The sequence below is a fragment of the Tinamus guttatus genome, unplaced genomic scaffold (genome assembly GCF_059628265.1).
Source record: "Tinamus guttatus ecotype Peru unplaced genomic scaffold, ASM5962826v1 Tinamus_guttatus_pri_ptg000314l, whole genome shotgun sequence".
Lineage (NCBI taxonomy): Eukaryota > Metazoa > Chordata > Aves > Tinamiformes > Tinamidae > Tinamus > Tinamus guttatus.
In genome coordinates, this window is record NW_028288848.1 from 11,577,801 (window position 1) to 11,600,785 (window position 22,985).

Here is a 22,985-nt window from a genome sequence, read left to right on the forward strand (position 1 = left end):
ATCTAAATTGAAAAGTAAAGCAGTGAGTTTAATTAGCACCTTTTAATAAATTACACTTATTTTATTTGATAGTTTAGCAGAAGAACAATCTCCTGACCATTATTGTGCTGGGAAAGTATTGCTGTTGCTTACTAAAAATGAACCTTATCATATCATGTTAATTAGCAGTAGAGTTAAATATTGATGCTGAGTAAGATTAGAGCACTATTTCCTGTTGTGAGCTGCTTGGTTTCAGCAGGTTGTTCATTCTGTACCCCTGTTTGAGTCCTGAATGAGGAGGTTCTGTAGAAGTATTTAAAGGGTGGGAGAAACTATTATTCTGCTTTTAATAATGTGTGGCGTGTATTGGCATTGCTCTGAAGTCATAGCTATGCCACGTTAGTGCCTGCAGCATTCTTCATACACCCCAGCAAGCAGTGAGAAAGGAAACCCTCCCCAGGCAACAGAGGGGTCATCATTTTGCCTTGAGAGAGTTTTGCTGCCATTTCGAGTGTTTTCCATCAAGCTGGGGCTACGTGCTGCAAGGGCAGCTTTGGTTCATGACCAGCCTCTTCCCGCCAGGCTGAGTAGCTGCTGCTTTTCCTAGTGTCTTTCCCGGCTGAGGATTTACGGTGAAGTGTTTTAGAATGACAGGTCTATGAGGGTGGTTTTTTTTTTTTTTTTTTCTTTCTCTCTTGTTCATCTTCAGCAATGTATCGCTGTTCCTAGGACCGAAAGAAGGTGCTTTATATATTTTGGCTTGCATTAAAGGGTGCCTCCGCGTTTTTAACGGGAGCCCCGTCCCGTGCTGTGCGCGGTGGCGCCGCCCCCTGCCCTTCCTCGTCCTCCCCATCTCTTGAGCCTCACCCCGCCGAGACTACATCTCCCAGGAGACACCGCGGCAGGGCCACGTGACTACCGCGCAGGGCGCTGCATCCGGGTCCTTCCGCGCGTGCGCCCTACCTCCCCCCCGCCCCTTAACGACCACAACAAGCGACATCAACGCGCTGATGCCCGCGGGACACCCTCCCCTGCTAGCTCCCAAGAGCTCCGCCCCTCGCGAGCTCTGATTGGTCGGGCAGCATGAGAACAGCTGCCGCATTGGCCCGGCGCCGCCCGCCCTGCGGGGATGTCACAAAGGCTTGGTAGGCGCGCAGGCCGCCCGGGGCGCGCGGCGGCGGCGCTGGTGGCGGCGGCGGCTCCGGCCCCTCCCTCTCCCGCGGCGGCGGCGGCGGCTCCAGCTCCAGCTCGGCCGGGCCCGCCGGGGCCGCGAGCTCTGCGGGGCGCCGGGGGCTGTGTCCCCGCGAGCCCCGCGCGGGCCCGGCAGCGGCAGGTGAGGTGCGCGCCCCCTCTTCTCCCCGCGCGGCGCCTCCGGGCCGCGGCGGGAGGGGACAGCCCCTTCCCACCTCCCCTTCCTCCCGCCGCAGCCCCCGGGCGCGGCGGCCCCGTATCCCGCCCGGGCGGCGCTGTTGGTGGGAGCTGCTCTCGCTCCTTTGTCTGCGGCGCTGGGCCCGGCCGCACCGGGGGAGCGGCGCTGCGCAGGGGCGGCCGCGGACCCTCTGGCCGCAGCGCTGCCCGCCGCTCTGGCCTCCCCCGCGAGGGGTTTCCTTCCGCAGGGACCCCGCTGAGGGCTCAGTCTTCCGTAGGAGTCTGTGGGGTTAATTTCGGACCTCAGACGATGTTTCCCGTAGAGGAAAGAGAGAGGAGAGAGGGAAAAAAAAAAAAAAAGGGTAATAGGAGCTGAAATGCTCTCTGAAGCCTCGGTGTTAAATTCATGATGTTTCCAAAGCTGTTGCTGGTTATTTGTTGCATGGGCTACATGCCAATCTGCTGTGTTTTTTTTTTTTTTTTTTCCAACAACCATTTTATTTTTTGTCGTAAGTAAACTGAGACACTCTTTGAAGCTGTGTTCTGAGATTATGCTTGCTTGCTTTACAGGTGAAAAATCCAAAACATGAACAGCAATGTACCGTACCTGTCCTCAAAGCTGACTTGGCTAGACGTGGAGCATAATTCCCGAACAGATCCTCTGGCAAGAAAGTTGTAAATCCTTTGTAATGGCCAACAAGAAAGAGCCTCCTTTTTTCAATGAAGACAACTTGGGACTGTTTCACTACAAGCTGCCTTTTTATGAAAATATGGAGCTCTTTATTGAAACGCTTACGGGCACGTGCTTTGAACTGCGAGTGTCTCCCTTTGAAACTGTGATTTCTGTGAAAGCTAAAATTCAAAGACTGGAAGGTACTGTTCTGTCTTTTCTATCAGCTTAAACTTAGCTTAGAGAAGGCCTTAATTAGCAGATGATAATTATGCTAAAATCAAAACAAGTAATTTAAGTGACTTGTTCAGTAGTATCTATAAGCTCATACTCATTTTATGGCCAAGCCTTAATTGGAATTAATGTTTATTTTCTTTTTCATACTACTTTTTATCACTACTAACATAAATTTCAATACATCTGTTGTAAACCATTAATTATGTTGACATTATATGGGAAATGCTGTTTTCTGTGTTTAAAAGACTATCTGAGATATAACCTATATATTAACTAGCCAAGGTGCTCTTAGTATAGTCTGTAAACTAGAGTCTTGCTGCAGGTCTACACTGCATCTGTCCAGGCATATTTCAGACTAGGTGCTGTGGCCATTGCTATTTGGGTTAGCCAGTTTAACACAATTTGCTTTGTAACACGGTAGTTGCAAGAACTGCAGTGCAGACAAACCCCAAAGATGGCACGTAGTTACTGATGAAAGTTTCTTTTGGAGAGTGATGTTTTTCTGGCAGATGCCAGTCTGAGCAATGCTTTGTCTAAAAGTGATAAACTTGGTATGTCTTGAAAAATGAAAACATCCTTAGATTTGGGAGAGCAGCCTTAGTGCTAACACAAGGAAAAGCTTTTGGGGTTTTTGTCCTCTCTTGCCTCTTTTCTTCCATGGTGGGAATGACTGCATAGGAAACATATTTTGAAGCATGTATATTTTTGTGTTCCTTTGCTGCTTTGCAGGGTTTCATTCTCTCTTTGTAGGAGTTACTGCTTTGTTACTGTATGAACTGAGAGTACAAGACTTGGTAATTTGCAGAAAATCCTCTTTCCCAGTGTATCTGTGCATGTTTATGGTGCTCCTGTGTGTATGGAAGCTGCTCTTTGGGACGTCACCTGCTTTAGATTTGAATCCTAAAAGTTCCCCCTCTTACAGAACTTGCGCTGATGCACTGAATCTGGGAGTTGTGCACCGGTAGCCATGCATCAGTCCTGCAACAAATATTGCCATGATATGAGAGACTTTTCACAAAGGTCACGTTCTAAAAGCCTCTTGTGCAGAGTTCCCTGCAACATAGCTATATGGCTTTTGTTTCATGCAGACAGGGCAGTAATTGAACACAAATCAGAGAATGTGTCAGGCAGCTCCTGGATTCCAGGTGTGAAACACAAAAAGGAAATTTTCCCTCCCCACTCTCCTTTTCTCTATGGCTGAATATAGTGGCGATGCTAACTATATGATATATTTGATGACATACTAACTAAATGAAGTGAAAGGGAGTACAGACGACAGGGTGTATAGAAGTTGTGGACAGTGTAGAGTCCAAAATGTTTGTAAATATGTACATATTGAACTATACATATAACCTGTTACTATAGACTAGTTGTCTGGTTCACAAAAGCCTCCTATTTCATAATAAGAACAGCTAGTACTAAAGTTGTAATATCGCTTATTAGGAATTTTGTTCATGTGATGTAATTCTTGTTAAAATAATTAATAGCTTAAATGTCTGTTACGTAGACTTAAGTATATTTCATTAAAACGTGGGAGATGGAGAGTTCACTGGTGCTTATTTTTTGACAAAACTCAATTGGAATACCTTCTTAGTCCAAAACATGAATTAAAAGATCTGTAACGTCCTGGTTAATATGGTATATGTGAAAGGCAAGGTGGTGGGTTTTCTACTGAAGTCAGATTGATCACCTATGCAAGTATGTGAGGGGGGACCATCACACAATGACAAACTCATTTTACATTGTGTTTGAGGCTGGTATTGCATGTGAGAAACTTTCTTTTCAATAAGAAAGTTCCTATTATAATACACAAATTTAAGGAATTAATCACTCAAGTGGATGAAAAAATCGTAAGTAATTTGTGGTTGTAGTATAGCATGGAAAGCAAAAAGATTATTTCTATTCCTGGTTGTGCTGCTGCTTTTCACTTTTTGGTATTGTATCATGTGTGAATTTCTCCCACTTAAGCTACTCTTCTGGCTAGAGAACAAGAGAGCAACAACCTCACCCTGCCAGGTGAATGTACAGGGCCCCTGGGATCCTCATAATCTCCTTGCACTGATTTGTGTGTTGTGTGTGTGAGGATGATAGTATGTACGCACACAAAATGAAAAGTTCTGGGGAAACAATTACTTGTGCCACTTGACATTTTTGAGAAGTAAATCTAGAATCGTATCAGAAGTTAACAGATATATTCAGAAGGGCTCAGTCAACAGTATGTCTAATTCTTAGAGACTGATGGTAAAACCAAATCAAGAAGAAGTGATCTTTGTCCACGGCTAGAATATCAATAGCTGTAGGCTGTCTGCACTATAATAATAAAGAATAATATCAGTGACATGTAAGGAATTTTGGATACTTCTGGTATTGTTTGTCATTCTTATTACCTCTTAAATAATCTGATGTGGAAAGAGTTTTAGACTGCTCTAGGAGGCGTTGGTGTCTCACAAACTCCGGATCCTTCTGGTTGGTCTCTGAAAAGATTATGGATGAAACTTTATTGAAGGAGCTATAGTGCATCTAAAACTCCTCTGTAGGTTTGGTTGTAAATAAGAAATCTAACGTGTGCTAGGAGCAGATCCAGACATTTACCCTCAGATATACTGAGTGCACAGGGTATGTGTTTCCAACTTCATATTTGTTAGGATTCTGCCTTGGAGCCACCTAGAATAAATCGACCCTCTACTCAGATCCACTGAATGAGGATCTGCATTGGAGAAGAACTGACTTCCTTTGTCTCTGATAGCAGTGCCATAAAATATTCTCAGTCAGCAGCAGAATGTACTGTTGCCAGCAACACTACATGCTCCCTCAGCTTCACTGTTGTTGGCTGTTGTACCTTCAAGCAGAACTGCCTATTGATGATCACGATAGGACAGCATGTGTTTCAAGGAGGAGACTGAGATGTTTTCATGTGTGAAAGGTGCGTAAATAGCAGAATTTTGTTGAAGAGTAAATATCTTTTTTTTTTTTTTTTTTTTAATAAGCACTGCCTCTCCCTTGAGTGATGTGTTGTTACTTCCTACATTGCAAAAGTCCTTGTGACTGCAGTGCTGCAGAAGTTTGGGTTTCTTCACTTGGAAACAAAAGTGATTATACTGAATGTAATAGAATGAACGTTGAGTTGGACAATGTACTCCTAGTAGTAATTAATTCATTGATATGTCAAAGAGAACCATAAGTAAAACCTGGAAACACATCTGGTCAGGCATATAGGATTGAGCCTCAAGGGAGGAGGTGCGGCTTGTTTGTTTTATTAATTTTTATTTGTAAGAATTGATTTGCCTGGCGTATTAAGGCCTTTGTTCATTTAGCTCTATTAAAAATACGAAAACAAATATGAAACTAGTCATGATATTTTTTGCAGTGACTGCTTGGAACTGAACTGTGGTCTCTATATGTGCACATCTTCCTTTTTACCTCTAAACCTGGGAGTTTTCTTGTTCTTCTATTATAGTGAAGGAAGCAAATGAATTTTCAGAGTACCTCTCAGTGCCTTTATTTAGTTCAAGAAAGAACAGATGCCATAACCTTTTTGGTATGTGTATGTCCTCTCAGTTCTTAGTGAGAGTTGTTATGTGGTCTGTTTGCATTCGTTGTGTTGCTGCCAGTCTGACCTTCTGCACCTCTTCACTAGCGTAGCCAACTGGTGGGGCAAAATGAACAGGAACAGCCCTGCTCCTATGTAAGGAGGAACAGAAAGTAAACTCCTAAGAGGCTTTCCAGCAGCCGGGTTGATAGAAAGACGAGTGAATTGAGTTTGAACTTTGATGTTGAAATTTTTCTGCTGTTTTAAACGTATTTTATCCTTATTATCACAGAATAAGGGGTGTTGTTCTCGAGTCTGTTTAGGATCAATTAAACTCAATCCATCAATTTCTGCAGTGAGCCTACTTAGCGTGCCAGAAAGACAACTCAAGCAAGGAACGTTAGGGGTAGGTCTGGTGAGCTGATGCAGGAGCCCTCCTCTCTTCTTCCTGTAAATTTTAGTAGATCAGATTAGGTATTGGAATCGCTCCAGATGTGCTGAAAGTCCCAAAAAAAATCTCTTTGGTCTTCCAAAGCCTTACCTGGGTATCCCATTTCCATATGAACATTGAGCTGCAGCTTGTCGCCCAATTCTTCTCTCTTCCTAGTCATAATTTAGCAGACCATGAGAGTCATGTGCTGCTTATGGAGGGGAATGATAAAGGAGCATCTTGTACTTTTTTTGTTGCCAATTTTATGTACTGATCCTGTACGTAAATTCTTCCAAGAAAGGCTCCCTGTAATCCAGAAGAGGGACGGCTGACGCACGTTTTCTTGCGCATGAACCTATAAAGCACATACTACTTCATCTGTATATAAATACAGAATTCTTAGAAAGCATCTTAAAAAGCAGCTAGTAATAAAGACTTGTCTGTTTTCCATTACAGTGGAGAATAGTATTTTCAACTGTGAATTTCATTAAAAATACATTGTCATTGTTAGATGTACAAAAACATGTTTTGCAGCAGCACTGCTGTTTGCAAGCCAGTCGTTTTAACAAATGCTCTCTCAGTTTATCAAAGTAATTGGAAGTTGCTCCTCCGAGGCCACTGAAACCATAACAAATGCAGTCAGTAATAATTATTCATAACCAGAAGACTTGCAAAACAGTGTAGGGAAGAGCTACACTGCAGACTTACTGACTCTTGCCAGCTTGTTCTTACTTTGCTTACACTGCAGACCAGTTATTAAGTAGCAGTCAGGGTAACAGGTATTATTAATATGTAGCAGTCTTGTTAAACGCATTAGAAGAGTGAAGCAAAGTTATCTTGGAAGCTCATAAAAGATGGAGAGGTGAATTGTGGCGAGGACAGGGGGATATTGTCTTCTGCTGTAAAACTTAACGAAAACCACCGACTGTTCCTTCAAAATGCATTCATGGGCATGGGGCATCCACTTAGCCACCAGCTGAAGCTGCTTGGACTCTCGCCAGGATTTGGTGTTCTTTTCTTCCTTGCTGGAGGGGAATTTTGTTCCCAGCCACCTTCCACAGCTAGGAAGGGAGTCATTGACTTGACCTTTGGTCCTGCCTTGCTGAGCTCTCTCATGGACCTTGGGAAGATGACCCGGTAATGTTTGCCAAGTGGCCTGTAGAGCTCTGGGTTCCCTCTCCCTGGAGGACTCTTACTGTAGCGTTACTGCTTGCTTCCTCTTTAAGTATCTGAACATGCAAATAGGCAGTAAATGACACAATCTGACATTAAAGTGACCAAGAATAAAGTATAAGATTATTCTGACGTAGTGTTAGGAGAAATACAGGTTTTGTGTCTTAGTCTAAGGAATAGTGTTTAGATCTTTCCTCAAAAATCAGTTCCTGTGTTTTTTTTTTTTTTTTTTTTTTTTTTCCCTGTAGATTTTCACTTAATTACAATATTTGGGGAATACACAGTGAAATACTAAAATTACCTGAATTTTGCTAGATCAAAAATAAATCAGACAGAAGTACTTATGTTAAAGGGAATATTTCTTTTTCAAATGCAGAAAAGAGGGCTGTTATTTTCCCTTTAGGCTTAATGTTTTCTGGTAGTGAAAGATGAATCTTCTTTTTATGACTCTAGTTTGTAGTCCATTTGAAAATGTGAGAATAGCAGCTTTTTAATAAAAAATGTGTAAAGACTCAGTGTGATACTATCTCATGCTTATTCTCTTTCATGTCCTTAGGCCTATGTTTAAATGAATTGACTAATATAGACAAAAAGAAATAAAAGTGATCGTTAGGTAGATTTTTAATAAGAAACAAATTCTCAATACTTGCTTCTTTTGAATAGAAGATTGTCACATCCTTTTCATTTTTCATTTTTTTAAAAAGTAATTCTTTCAGTGTTTGCTGTACAAAGTTTGCCTAACTAGTATGGTATTGTGTTATACAGCTGAATTTTCCAGGTTCTGGACTAAGCAGTCCAGATAACAACTTTATTTTCACTTGTCACCACTGCACTACAGCTGCCATCAGCATTTTTTAATGGAACCTTGTCTTTACTGCGAGTAATACGGCATATCAGTCTGGCCTAAATTATTCAGCATGTCTGTAGTCTGAATGTTTTTTCCTGTTTTTCTTTCACCGCACAGAAAGCGCTGAGCTATAAATAAAAGAAAAAAAAATTTCCTCCCTGTTCCAGTTACCAGACAAGAGAGTAAGGTTTGCTTCAGGCTTGTTGTACCTTCCGCAAGCTCCTGCTTGCGCCAAAAGATGGAGCTTCACGTTAGGGCACCAGCCAGCCAAAACCCTTGCCTTTGGTCTCAGACGTTTGGGAGGCTGGTGTTGTTGCTGAAGTGTTGCTGGCGTTGTCTGACTTCCTTTCTTCTCCTGCTGCCCCCTTCTTTCCTCACCTATTTGTACTCGAGCTTTCCTCAAAAAAAAGTCACCTAAAGCCCTCCATCCAAACTCCATTTTATCTTTTTTATTTTTCTTTTTTTTGGTTAGGTATTCCTGTTTCTCAGCAGCACTTAATTTGGAATAATATGGAACTGAAGGATGACTACTGTTTGAATGATTATAAGTAAGTATAGAATAAGACTGCCATGAATATTTTTTTAAATCATTGTTAACTAGGCAATAGAAAATGCTACAAAGTTTTATTTATCTATTCCATTTACAGCATTTCAGAAGGCTGCACTCTGAAGTTAGTTCTGGCTATGCGAGGTGGACCTATTAACACTAGAAGAGGTAGGTGTTAAGTCAGTTTAAAATGATGTATTCATGCAACATCTTAGGATTATGAACAGTTTTCTTAGCTAACTATTTTGGCTAGGCAGACTTTAATGCAAAATTAATTGGAAAATATTTGACAAAAAGAGGGGTGATTTTCATCTCTTCTCGGGTGCATCCAGTGTACCATCTTTTTTACTTTTCCTTAGTTTACCAAGTATCTTCGTATATAAAGAATTGCCAAGTCTTGAAATCAGGAATTCTTAACTGGAAAGCACAAATATGTTCATGTAGTTTCATTGTAGAAATACCTTTAAAAATCTGGTTAGTAAGGGTTGGAAATTGCTTTGTTTGGTGATAAGCTCGACTATACAATCCATACTCTACAATCCATAGAAGAAATAAAGTTTCAAGTGGAGAAGTTCCCTTTGTATTTTCATTTGGAAGGTACTCAGCATATATTTTTGGCTGAGCTTTTCCAACAAAAACTGAGCTGAGCTCCCAGAAGTGGCATCCTGTATGTTAAGGGACCAAGGAAAGGAAAGTGGTAACATGAAGGTGAGGAGAAGCAGCAGTGTTAGAAATTAACTGGATTCCTTAAACCTTCAGGTTTGGTTTTGCATTTTTACCACTTCAGTTGGTGTCCCCTATAGGTAGGACTTAAAAATACCACTGAGCTGTCTCCTAAATGCTATTCCTAATGTCATAATTGGGTCTTCTATAGCTTTCCTGGATGGGTTGGTAGATGCTACTATGTTTAAGTCTCTTACATGCTTCAGAAATGCTGAGAGTGGGAGATAATTCAGGATAGCTCTGGAATGGATTTTAGTGTCTGATCGGCTGAATGAATGGGGATTCTTAGAATACAGGGTATTAGAAAAGCAGACCCATAGTTATCAGCATCTAGATATCTTTATATACAAGGACTTCTTTTAACTTCTTGAATTAATTTGCTGCTAAAGCACGCTAGGAAGCATAGAGATGTAAATGCTTAGAGATGAACTTCAGATGGATCTTTTATATATGCATATTTAAGCATCTAACTTGGATTTAGAGAATGCTACTTACAGAGCAGCAATAATGAAAGAAGCTCTTTCCAGTTGAGTCTTTGATTGCTGTTGTCTTCCGGAAGACTGGCATATTGGTGTGACACTTGTTACAAAGGTAGCTTGTTGCAGTTACCTTTAAACATAGTAAAAAACTTCTTTTTTTTTTTTCCCTTGGGAGAGCTAGAAATACAAGCCTTTAAAGTTATAATAATAATTTGTTTTTGTTTTCTTTTCCCCTTTGTAGTTCCTGTGGAAGACCCAATTAGGGAAATGGCTGAATATATGGATCCCAGTAGAGATGAGATCTGGGAGAAGGGGCCATCCAACAAACAAGTTACCTTTCTAGTATATCGAGAGGGAGATCAGCTGAACTTCTTCCGTGTGGTAGACCGGGGAGATGGTACTTTAACGCCATTGTCTGAGTCTTTGAGGTAAAGTTGGTTTTATACTTTTCTTCAAAATGAGAACTCTGAATAATTTTCAGCTAATAAATGTTGACTTTGCCAAAAGAACATCTGGAAGAATGGTTTTTGAAGGACTACCAAAGTGCTGTCGCTGAGTGACCTAGGTATATACAGTATTTGTTTTGACTGGCATCTGTCACTGTGCATGTCTTTTTATAAAGTGAGATAAAAGTGACTTAGTTCCTTGGGGCAATTCTTGCTATCCCAGGCCATTCTCAAAGGAAACATTTTCCAAGAGAACTAGTTTGGCAATGAGGATGTTAAACTTTTTTTTTCATTAAATACTTTTTTCATCCTAACGTACTTGTTTAGGTTTATAAGCATTTATTTCTTCCCAAGCCAAGCTTGCTTTTTCATATAGCAAAATGTAGTCTGGGTATTTTTTTTAAAGCTACTGCAAGTGCTAAAAATATTACAAATTTATCAGGCTGCAGGTTTTGTGTAGACAAAACTTTCTCTCTGAAAAACTTGATATTTATACAATTGCTAGGAAAGGAGTTTTGCCATTCTAAGGACTAGCTGCTTTTTCCCTAAGACTGAGGCTTGTACTGTTTTAAATAGTTACTCTTGTTCCTGTTTGCAAATTGAAAACAAGGGCTTTCCAGGAGGTGTATATTTGGTAGATTTTTTAGTTAAACCCTGTGCCTTGCTGTAGGGATTAGTGTACAGGCTATTTTTTGACCTCCTCCCTCACCAAAGCGCTCAGCAGTAGAGTTGATTTATAGTTAACATCCTAATGCAAGTAATATTTGCAGTCTATTGAAATACCATGGTTGAGTTCTGAAACAGGGGCTAGAAGGGCTAGTATTCAGTATGCAATTACTGTGGGGAAAGAGGAGGAAAGCTACAAGTATGTTAGGTTTGTTAATTTATTTTTCAGCACCTAAGTTCTTTTACAGTAAATAATCACATATGGTATTGAAATAGGGTGGGGGGGAGTAACAATTATGGGTAGAACTGAGCACCTAGACAGGTTTCTGAGAAGAGGAACTGACAAAGGAAGTTCCTGTTTTCAGTAGTATCCAACTGGGCCAAATTGCTCATTTGTTCCTTTAAACTGTAAAAAAAAAAAATCCTCAAATCAATCCAAAGAGCTAAAACTGAGGATGTTACATTGCAGAAGGTTGGCAGAAGGAGCTTGAACTTTAATTGGTCAGTATAGTAGTCTCTGTGATATCTGCTCAGCTGTTCAAATTCTTAGGTCTATTTGGTTTCATTTGCATTTTAAATGACCATGGACAATTGTCTAAAACTTGTAATATTTCTCAGTTAGGTACTCATAGTATAAGGACATTTTGGGAAGCCTTCAAAGTGCAAGATGTATGGAAAAATCAATGCATCTTCTCCTGAAATGTCATCATTGTTAAGAAGATCCAGTTAGACTGGAAGCCCACCAGCTTGAGTGTACTCAGCTTGGACCACATCTCTTCCTCCATATTCTCTGTGGGAGTTCAGTTACAGGCTCTTCTACTAGAGCAGGGATTAGCATCGATGGGCAGACACTGCCCATCAGTGCTCAAATTCCCACAAATTCTTTTGTTTTTATTGCTACTTAAAAGAAAACTTATGGGTCAAACTAGGGGAATGGGGAATGAAAAAAACCTGACGAAGGTAACAGAGAATGGAGGCAAGTCAGACCTTTCCAGTTGAACTTTATACAGAGACTATGAATCACTCTCAAGATACCAGTGTTTTCCACACTGACAATTACAAGTACTTATAGGTGTGGGTTTACTGCTGACTGAGCAGTTTGAGGCACTCATTTTATTTTTTTGTGTTTTGTGTTGCTCCAATATGGAGCAGAATTCAGTGAGCTCAGTTTAGAAATGGGCCATTTGCTGCGTTTTGTTTTATGACTGTAGACCACTATTTTGTCTGTGGTTAAGTTAACAGTTAAAACATGACAAAGTGTAAATGTGTAGCATGATTATTCTCTCCGTATTAAAAGAAAATTGGGAAAACCGGCAGGCACGAGCAACAAGACATTGTTTCGACAAGCTACTGATCATCTTTCTAGTGTGCATTTTACAAGCAAGTTTTTAGGAATGTTGACGACTCTGGACAAAGTCAGTTTGAAATCTGCTCTTCGAAAAGCTGAAAGTGTCATCATGAACAAAGTTCCCTGTCTAATCTTCATGACCTCATAATCACATTCCGGTTAAAACAAACTTGTATTACTCCATTTTTGAAATTCTAAGGGAAGGGGGTGCAAAGAACTGTTTTCAGTTGATTATGACTTTTAAGTATTTGCAGAGTTAAAATTCTAAAGTGATTCTCTAGCATTGAATCTTGACCAGGAGAGATGTAATGTACTTGCTGGCTGCCCCATACAGAGCTGTTCAATTTCTGGTAAGAAACTATATGACTACTATGCAGTGTTGCTTTCAATTTGGTGCCATTTTATTCTTAAAGATCTGTGTCCCAGCTGTGCTGCCTTCTGAGCTTTGCTACATTTTAAGAAACAGGTTTGGAGAGTTAGGGGCATAAAAATAATAGCCCTTAACTAAGGGCAGCAGAGCATTTCCAAAAGCCAACTAAGGTGCCAGCTTTAATTTGCAGTCACAGAGTTGCGAACATAGGATTTTATATACTTTGTTTTAATTACAGGAGGTTTAGTTTTATATGCCTTTTGAGGAACTGACTAACTTGTGGCATGTAGTTTTTTCTTTGTCTCTTTTAGAAAGAAGAAACTTCCCTTAAATCTTAAGACATTTGCATGAACAAAAGGAAATTGCCTAATGACTGTCACAATTTCTAGGTGCTGACAGCAAAATGGTAGAATTAAAACGCTTTTTAAAATGTGCTATACAGAGTGTTAAAAATTCTTCAATTTATAGAGAGTTGGATACTCTTAAGGGTTTTTTCATTTCACTGTCAAATGTTAATTTGTGTTACTGAATAATGCTAGATGGGAAAAACAAGTCGTATATTGAATTTAAAACATTGTCTTTTTCCATTCTGTATTTTAACAGAATGCAAAAACTCAATATGATACTATAAATTTTTAGTGATTAAGTTAAAATATTTTGTCTTTGAATTTGTTCATTTTTTCCGAATGTTGGGACTCTTTGGAAATCTAAACTGATCATTTTTTTTTTTATTTTGTTTTGTTTTATTTTGAAAAGGAGAAATAGAATATCACATCCACATGGGTGACCCCTCCATTTCCATTTATGGTGAGAACACCCCTCAGGATGGATAGAAATTTGGACTTTCCTTCCATGCCAGTGTCTGGTTAATTGGAAAACTGATCAGCTTGTTGTCTGAGTCACACTGTTAACAGCTTTGGCCATATCTTCAGGAGACTCTTGTGGAACTGGATATTGCCTCTGTGGGGAAAATATATAGTGAGTGTAAACCAACTGTATATGGTATAACAACTTCCTGAAAGTTGGGCTATGTTCCGATTTCAGCATCATCGCTTTGTGAGCACTCTAATAAGGAATATTTATGTTCTAAAATAAATGGATTTGAAATGTCTTGCATACAGTTTTACATAATGCTTTGTCAACAGATCAACTACGGATTTGGCTTTCTAGTTGTGAGAATACTCTACATTGAAAATAGAATTAAATGACTTGATCAGAGAATGAAAAGCTTTCTTTTTAATTTTCAGTGGTGGATCAGTTTATAACTTGTATGCTGATGATGAAGATGAAACCGAGGCATCACCTTCTGGACAACAGATTATTGAAAATTCAATTACTATGAATAAAATGAAGCTGCTCAAGGCAAAGATGGAGAACATGAATCTGAGTAAAAAGGTGAAGCTGTGGGTTCTATTCTTCTATTATTAAATGACTTTAATTTTCATAGTAGTGATGTTGCTAGAAAGCAGATCAGTTAGTTTTTGATTGCCCTCTTAGAATATGGAATGGTTAAGGATACATGATTTTTATTATCTGTCGTTTAACACTGTATAAATTTTTCGTGCTATGGGACACTGACTTTACTTGGATCTTTGAATCTTCAGTATTCAAAGAATTCAGTAGAGGTAATGGATTTTTTTTTTGTCTTCCGATGCTTTAAGTTGCATTGTTGTGCAATGCTGATCGGGTGAAGTCAGTAAGATGCTCTTAAATGACACTTTATTCGAGAGGAATTGTAACTAGAAAACCTATGAACTTAAATAGAAGAATGAGATCACATAATGGATGAAGAATTAGTCTGGTGTTCAGGAGATCTGGTTTAAATGTAGTCTCAGAGATTTATTAAGACTGTTTAATGCCTGTGTCCTGCTTCCCATGCCCATGTGTAAAGCAAAGATGATAGCGCTTCCTTTCTTTATCATTGTCTTGTCCGAGACAGTTCTTCTAAACAACTTTGTCATTCTGCCTTCCCTTTCCCTTTGATATGTGTCTGTTTACTAAAAAGCTTTTTTCGATGATCAGCTTTGATTTTTAGTATGTGGATGTCAGGGTGAAGTTTTCATAGCAAGTATCAGATGAAGGAGTAGAATGAATGATTTGATGGTGTCTTCTAGCTTCAGCTTTCTGAAATGCTGGTACTGTCTTTGCAGCCAGGTCTTTGAGTAAGACTGTAGTGAAAATACTGTTGTTGTTGTTGTTGTTGTTGTTTTTTTAATAGCCTAAGAAAACCGTCAAGGTGAAACCTCGTCCTCCAGTGGCTCCTCGACCATCTAGTAGCTCAGTGGCTGCTGCTGCTCGTCACAGGTTTTTAAGAGTGCTCCCCCACATCGGACAGTCCTGCCTACCTCCTCCTGGGAATTCGTATCCTTCAGAATCTTCCCAAAATGCACTTTCTGCTTTGGCTACCTTGGCCACTGCTGGTAGAGCAATGTCATCCACAACCAATGACTTTCTAAAGGAGGATGACACCTGGCAGAGCACCTCTTGGTCTCAGTCAGTTAGTAGCATTAGGTTACCACCGAAAATATCTCGTGTTGAACTGGAAAATGCAAAACTACCAACAAGTGGTATTTTGACTCCTCCTTCCTCTCTGCGTACAAGTTCAGAAAAGTCATCTGAAAATGTGGCCTCTCCAAATGAGAGGGATTCTATTCTATATGCAAATCTAACAAATTTAGAACCATATGGAACAGAAGAAAAACTTCCACCTGAAACTGATGCTTTTGCTTTGTTAACAGAAGCAAGCACCACTGAACAGTATAGTGAGATATATGACATAGGAAAGGTGAACCCAGAACTTGGACTGACTGATAGGGATGACGACTCTAAGGTTGTAGAGCAACAGAGAAAACCTGTTAGCAAAGTGCTGAGCACTGCTGCAATGGAGGCTGGACTTCTCAGTACTCATGAATTAAGTCCCCAGAAGAATACGCTTCTGACACCTCTCCAGTATTCAGCACAGGTGGCACATCACAGTCCTCTGAAACCACAACCACAAGCCAAATGTTTTGAGGTTGGGAAAATGAGATCTGCGGCCTCTCCAAACATGCTCCGATCTTTGGAAGTCCACAGCATAGCGGATTCTTCCTTTTCTAGGACTACTAGATTTCGTGGCATGAAAGTAGATTCACTTGGCAAAAGGCCTGATGTAATTTCTAACGCAGAGCCTAGGGACATTACAGATGTGGCCCACAAAGCATCCAAAGAACCCACAAATTCTGTAAATAACTTGGGATTTCTAACTTCGCTGTCCCGAAGTGCAAGCAGGGAAAACTTACAGAGTTCCTGTGGGACAGGCAGGTTTCGGACTTCTGGTATTGCACTGCCTACAAACCTTCAGTGTTTTCAGGAAGAAAGCTTTAGGAAAATGGCTCCCCCAAATGAAGCTGCTGAATACATTCTAGTGAGTACTAACTTTCAAAGAAATTGGAGTTTTCCTGTTTTTTCTGGTCCTGGCATTGTGAAAATCTTATGTTTCTGGTGTTTGTCTCTTTACGGGAAGGCATTTGGGGTGAGGGGCATGCTTAAACCCCTTGTAGTTTGAAACTGTTTTTCTAAGTTGCTCTTGGTGTCTTGACTGCATATTTTTACACATGGGTTCTGGAAACATTTTCTAAGAATTAATGTCATTAGTTTACAAACAAAATTATTAGTTTTGGTAAAGATGCGAGTAGAATTATGAGTTTGAAATGCCATCTTGCTCCATCTGCTCGTGACTTGTCACTTCTTCTGAAGTTTGCACTGTGACTGGCACTGTATGTGCCTACCTTCAGACTTCTAATGTAATATGATGTTGTGTTGATACGTGCTTAGTGTGGGGAGACTGTTAAATAGTTATTTTGAGCATAACTCTATACTGTTGAACTTTACTTTCTTGTACAAAAGTCTTGAACTCTCTTCATAGGTACATTGACTGATAAAACACTGGTTTCAACCAAGCCGATATCAGTCTGATCCTATACTTGATGTCCTATATTTAATTCCTATCTACTAGTAACTTTACTGTGGAAATTTTCTTTTTATTTATTTTTTTAGTCTTCACATGGGCTTGGAATGAATGGAAGTGTTGCAGCTGTAGGGAAAAGAATAGGTAAGTAATGTAACATAATTTATGATGATTCTTAAATCCTGATTTTTCAGATATACAGAGAGCAAGAATCATATCTCTGTAAGGCATATGCCTTTGGAAATCCTTGTTGTACAACACTTCAATAACACAATATTTACCTTTAATAGCTTAAGCCATTCGTAAATATACAGATTTCATCCCCATCTTAGGTAAACTTTACTGTGATTCTCTCCTAGCTTTTATTATTAGTAGTTACTGAATCCTACATATCATCCATGGGGATAAACATGACCTTCTACTCTGAAGTTTCCATAAGATGAGTTCTGCAAATACTTGGTGTATGCAGAAATGAGAGAGACTGCTTTCATTAGTAATATTGTCTTTAGGTCTGAAGTTTGAGCATAAAGAACATGGCAAAATGAAAGGGAGGATGCAGCAAAGGCTGCAATGATGAAGATAAGGAAAAAATTGAAACTGTATCAGTAGTTTGGGGGGCACATATTGTTCTTCCTGCCCTGAGTGCTTCATGCTTGACATCAACTGAAAATATCTGTCTTGTGCTTGAACATGAAGGTTTTTCTTTATGTGGCAATTCTTTTTTCAAAAACGTAAACTGTCTCGATGAGTATTTCTAAAACTCTTAATCCATGTAAGTTGCTTTATATTAGGAGAAGTGCAGAAGAGCATTGCCAGATAATGTTGTTTGGAATGGTTGAAGTATTGCTGGTTTGGTAGTTTTCAGAGCCAAAGCCTAAGTCCAAAGGCTAAGGCTTGTAGACAGTTCCAGGAGTTCAGGCTTACACAGCAGTTACTGAAAACAGTGACCCAGAACATCTGCTCAGGCTTCTCAACATGGTTAACCTGCTTTCTCCTTTACACCTTTGACTTGTAGTTTGCAGGGGTTCTCCCTGCCTGACTTTAGGAAAGAGATGGACACATGTTCCAGGATCTTAAGATCCAGATAGAGAATCAGCTAGATCTTCCTCATTTAGCAACTGCAGAAAAATTGATGCTATTGTAATGGCTTAAGAGCAAAAACTGCTAAAATATTGGCCTTCCTTTCACAGCTGAGGGTGCAATTTTGATTTAACAACCAGTCTTAATGAGCAGGTAGGTCTGTACCTCCTCCATGGGAAATGAGATTTTTGCCATAATAGCCCTGTCTGTTTTGTGGGAAAGCCCACCCTTCTATAACCTCCTTCATTTCTGTGGTATTTAGGTTAGACAAAAGCGTATTTTCCTAAAAGTTCTAGGCATTAGAGTGACAAAATAGATATTGTGCAGGCTTTGGGCAGAAAGATAATGATCTCTTGTATAGCTGGCCAAAGGAGAAATGTTGTGTTGTCAGAGACTTAGATTTATTTATAATTACTTTCTTTTATAATTTCTTTAGTGACCATAAATGTGAGAACAGATGTGTTATATGCTTAGGTATGGCCCATTATGGGGACTGCCTTCAGCCTCTGTCTTCCTCACAACTTACAGCAGCTGATGCTTTGGGAATAGTGTCCCTTTAGATGATGAATTGGTAGCATGGCCATACACTGTCTGGAAGTTTCCGTGCTGGATGGCAGTGGGATCACAGCACTGATCAGTAGTGATGGCTGTGATGTGGAGTGACTGGTGTTACTACAGAATGTAGCCTGCTGTATATCAGCCACAAAATGACTGTTGGGACCAACAGCTTGTTGGGCGAAGAATTCTTCTCGACTTGGATCATTTTTCTGGCTGCATCCTGACAATATAGTTTAGAAGCACTGAAGAAAACATTTGAGAGTTAATGTTGCTTATTTTCAGTATCTTAAGATGTGGCAAGGATGAATGATCAAGTTGTGGGCCAAGACCTGCTTTGTACAGAAGGAGGAAATGTGCTTTACATGGCTCTCCCTTTATCTTTAAAGGACAAGAATTATGGGGCCAAAAAAAAGGAAATTAATTTTTTGCCAAGTACAGAACCCTCATGAAATCCGCAAAGTGCAGTATGAAGCCACACGGCTAAATAGAGGCCTGTAATCTAATAGTGTGCTTTTTGTGCGTTACGGATGCTAACAAAATTATAAAAGGTTTTTTTTTTTATTTATTTGACCTTCTTCAGTTACTAGTTTTGAATATATTAGATACTAGGTACTTCAAGGTTCTATTGACTTTTCTGGAAAGCCATTGTGTGCACCTCTTTCCCAATCATGTTATGTATTTTTGTTTTGCATTATTGAAGAACATTAGAAAATGTTTCTTGTTATCTTCTGTAAATCCTCGCTAGTATGAATTTTTAGCAGATGTCAAAAATAATGTATCCAAATCCCATATTTTGCTGGCTTTTCCAAAGGTGTTGGTCTTGAGGTGCTTTTTTATTTTTGCTTTGAGTTTTGTTTGTTTTGGTTTCCCTCTTTAGGTCTGGGGGACCCACCTGAGGCATCCTAAGAAATGCAAAATGAATTTGAATTTCAAAAGATTAACATTTAACTAGTTCATGGTCAGAATAAATGAAATGTTTTTGCTGTTTCTACCTTTAAAAGCAGGTGAAACAACCCATCTTCCACCTGTGAATGGCTCAATTCAAGCAAAAAAGAAAATTACAAAGCATTGCTTTCTTTGTGGCAAGAAAACTGGATTGGCAACCAGCTATGAGTGCAGGTAGGCTGTGTATGTGACCAATCGTTGTTGAAAATGGAGAGCTGGGTTAACCAGAAGGTTTTCTGTGTCACACGGTATTCCTTAAGCGTAGCAAATTGAAAAGTAGCTTTCAGGAAAAAAAAAATGAAAATTGTTTGTATTTTACAGTTCAGCAAAACTAAGATAAACTAAAATAACAATCAGAAACGTTGTACCTGTTTCTCTGTTGAGGTATGCATTGTGCCAGAAAAAAAAATCCAGAAATGTGAAGTGCCAGGAAATAGTGAAGATCTTTTTTTTTTAAAAGAAAAAAAAAAAAAAAAAAGAAAAAGAGGAGGGAGAGATGTAATATTAGAAGATTAATGTGGGGATGCAAGTATTGTTGAGAAGCTGCACATTGTAAATCTGTAGAAACTTCAGAAAAACTGTGGCATTTTTTAAGAAAAGTATGTCAGATTTGACCCTGTTACTGCTTGTCTGCATAGTTTATGATTGCTTCTTATGAGCTTTTATTTGACAATTTATTGATCAATGTGCTTCCGTTCTTGTGAAAATTCAGTCGCCCTTGATCTCCTAGAGGAAAGCAGAGCCCTAGTTTACTGTCCCCCATGTCATGGCTTTCTGACAGCCTGCTGTCCTTGAGACTTGCTCCTGCTAGTGGTCACTGGAGATTTAAAAGAAACAAAGCAAAAAATACTTTCCCTTCTCAAAGTATGATGTTTCCACAGCATGTTCTCGTTCCTGGTATCGTTTCTCATGAGCTAGTGAAAGTTGGGAGCTACTGCACTGAGAGCTGTGTTTGAAACTGGTCTGGTTTAATGTCAATCAGCAGCAGAATTTAACAAGACTCCTGCTGTTGGGGAATTGTGATGGAGAGTTGTCAGGTGAGGAACCTCCTCACCTCCTTACTGACCTTTTTTTGATAACAATTTTGGACATTACATACCTCTCTACTGAGCAAATAGCTGTGAGGTTTTTCTAAAAATAAACCAGATTTCTGTGCTTCTTTTTTAAACACAAGAAAAGAGGGAAAATCACACATCTCCAAGAATAACATTGTTCTAGTTTCAAAAGGAGCAGCAATATAACCTTTTACTAAAACGTAACATGAATCAAGTAAGAAATACCATTGTAAGAGAGAGGCAACAACTACAGGACCAAGAATCAAAGCAAAGCAGATCTGTTGACAGATACACAAGCCTCAGGAACAGCCGCAAAGTTTAATGAACACAGATAGATAAATCGAGGACTATTATTGTTTATAATGTGACAGAAATTTGGTTGAGCGATTGTCAGCCTGTTGGAAGAGATTTCTGATTGAGTTATGCCATTACTTTACTGGCAAGAAGCATCTTTGTCAAATGACTTCAGGCAGCAGGACACTAACACTGGTTTCCTCTTCAAGCACTTGTTCAGATCAGGTACAATGTATATATTGTCCTTTGTCTGGTATTTGTGATGAAACGTCAAACTACAAGGCAAAATTAAGATTATAATTTGCTGAATTTGGAATTGATAGTGGAGGGATGCACTGTTACCAGTTATGGAAAACAACAGTCACGTTTCCTACAATCAGTTCATCTGTCTTCGCAGCTGATTAAATCTGTAACTACAGATTTAATTTGATTACAGATTACAGATTAATTAGAGTTTATTTCAGGTAGAAATTGGTGCTGAACATCTGCCTTGACGCTGTAAATGATGTGGCTTTTTTTTAATTCAAATGCATCGTGTGGATTTCACCCAATACCATTACTTTAGATGTGTGTATTTGTGCACTGAATTCTGCTTGCTGATCTTTGATCTGGAGAGGGGGAAAGGGAAAAAAAAGCCCAACAACAAAGCAAGCCCAGGCTTTTGTAACAGTTTGTAATCCCAGTTAACTGATTCCAGGGACACCAGTCTTGCTTGACTTCCAAGCTGAAGGGAGTGTTGGGTCAGAACTGTAGCAGTGAGTGACAAAAATGTCATAGTGATTTCCTAACAATTGATGTTATCAGTCGAGGATGATTAGAATCCAAACAGTTACGTTAAATAAACAAGATGTGATTAAGCCAAAGGGCTCCCAGCATCTCGGAGAAATAAAAACCTGTAACATCTAATGTTCTTGATTCTTCAGATGTGGAAACAACTTCTGTGCGACTCACCGCTATGCAGAGACTCACGCCTGCACCTACGACTATAAGAGTGCAGGGCGAAGGTATTTGCAGGACACCAATCCCGTCGTTAGTGCACCAAAGCTTCCCAAAATCTAACTTGGTTGTGCTGCATGTGGCCGTTCTGCCATTGAAGAATTGTATTGCATTCAGAGAAGCACTTGCTTAAACTGCATAATTTTGCCCTGCTCCATATCTAAAGATTTGACGAGTAACAAAAGCACATGAGGACGCATCCTATTGAAGAATAATGTGAACACTACTGCAGTTAACACTTTTCTTTAGTGAATGAAAAGCTAAAGATAGTTTTTAAAAATTGACACTATGATTTAACTGTTACTGCACGTCTTGTGTTAAGTGTTTTATATTTGGAAAGCTATTTCACTAGACAAGTCTTTGAAAGATGCACTTTACTAACTTTATTTACTGTAACCAGACTTGAGGGGGTGCTGTAATGAGGGTGTCATGTAATGTCTTCTGTACTCTTGCGTTTTGTCCATTGCGTGGGATTTTTAAGTTATTTCGCTAGAAAGATTCTCTTCCCTCCCTTTTCTTCAAACAGCCTGCTGAGATCTTCAAGGGGTGCAGCATTCTGTCCCTCTGTTCCATTCAGATTGGTATCCGTATACTGTGTATCCATTCTGAAAATGACATATCATGTTAATCACACTTTCTTAAAATGATACTGTTTATAGGCAAGTTTTTTTAAATAGAAAATTTCCCCTTTGTTGCCATTAAATATAAGGAACAATTTATTTTAACTTTTTTTGTAATCCTAGATTTTTTAAGACTTCACAATTTGGTTTGTTAAGATGTTGAATGCTGTTACTGGAGGAAATTCTAATAAATATTAAATTTTATTCTGGTTTATGCTCTTATAATAAATGCACAAAATAACTCTTCCTATTTTACAGCATGCTTCTCAATAAGATTTGGATTTAGTTACTCGGAGAGGGTGGGGGCTTGGGACTTTTGTCTTTCAAAAGTATTGACTCATCTCTGCTCCTCCTGAAGCCAGTGGTAAAACACCCCCTGACTTCATTAGGAGATGTGTGTTCACCCACTGGCACTCCAGGTGCTACTGTACAAGAGCAGCTCAGTACTTTCCTGGGACAGTGCGAAGGCGCATGTAGCTGTGGGAGGAAAAATGGTTGAAATCTTTTAATCCCTTACACATACAAAGCCTCCAGAGATAATATGCTCCCTGAGGCCTTCTGTTCTGAATACACTTTAAAACAAAACTCTGCATTGCATTCAAACAGTTAAATGCTGTCTTATTTCTAAATTGAATACCTGGCTGTGACTTATCCCTTTTTTGCCAACTTCTTCAACCAC

General features: G+C 39.5%; 1 protein-coding gene across 2 annotated transcripts; it reads left to right on the forward strand.

Moving 5' to 3' along the window:
• The first annotated feature begins 991 nt into the window (after positions 1-991).
• On the forward strand, positions 992-22,510 carry ZFAND4 (zinc finger AN1-type containing 4). Of its 2 annotated transcripts, XM_088528761.1 has the most exons (10): positions 992-1,124; positions 1,918-2,220; positions 8,706-8,781; positions 8,881-8,948; positions 10,224-10,410; positions 14,060-14,207; positions 15,031-16,215; positions 16,848-16,902; positions 19,398-19,515; positions 21,614-22,510. In XM_088528761.1, exons 2-10 carry the CDS (start codon positions 2,037-2,039, stop codon positions 21,747-21,749), a joined length of 2,157 nt encoding a protein of 718 aa, XP_088384887.1. In that variant the 5' UTR covers positions 992-1,124; positions 1,918-2,036; the 3' UTR covers positions 21,750-22,510. The 2 variants fall into 2 exon arrangements, with proteins under 2 accessions (XP_088384887.1, XP_010217825.2); XM_010219523.2 differs by lacking the exon at positions 992-1,124 and having other exon boundaries at positions 1,856-2,220; positions 19,401-19,515.
• Positions 22,511-22,985: the final 475 nt, after the last annotated feature.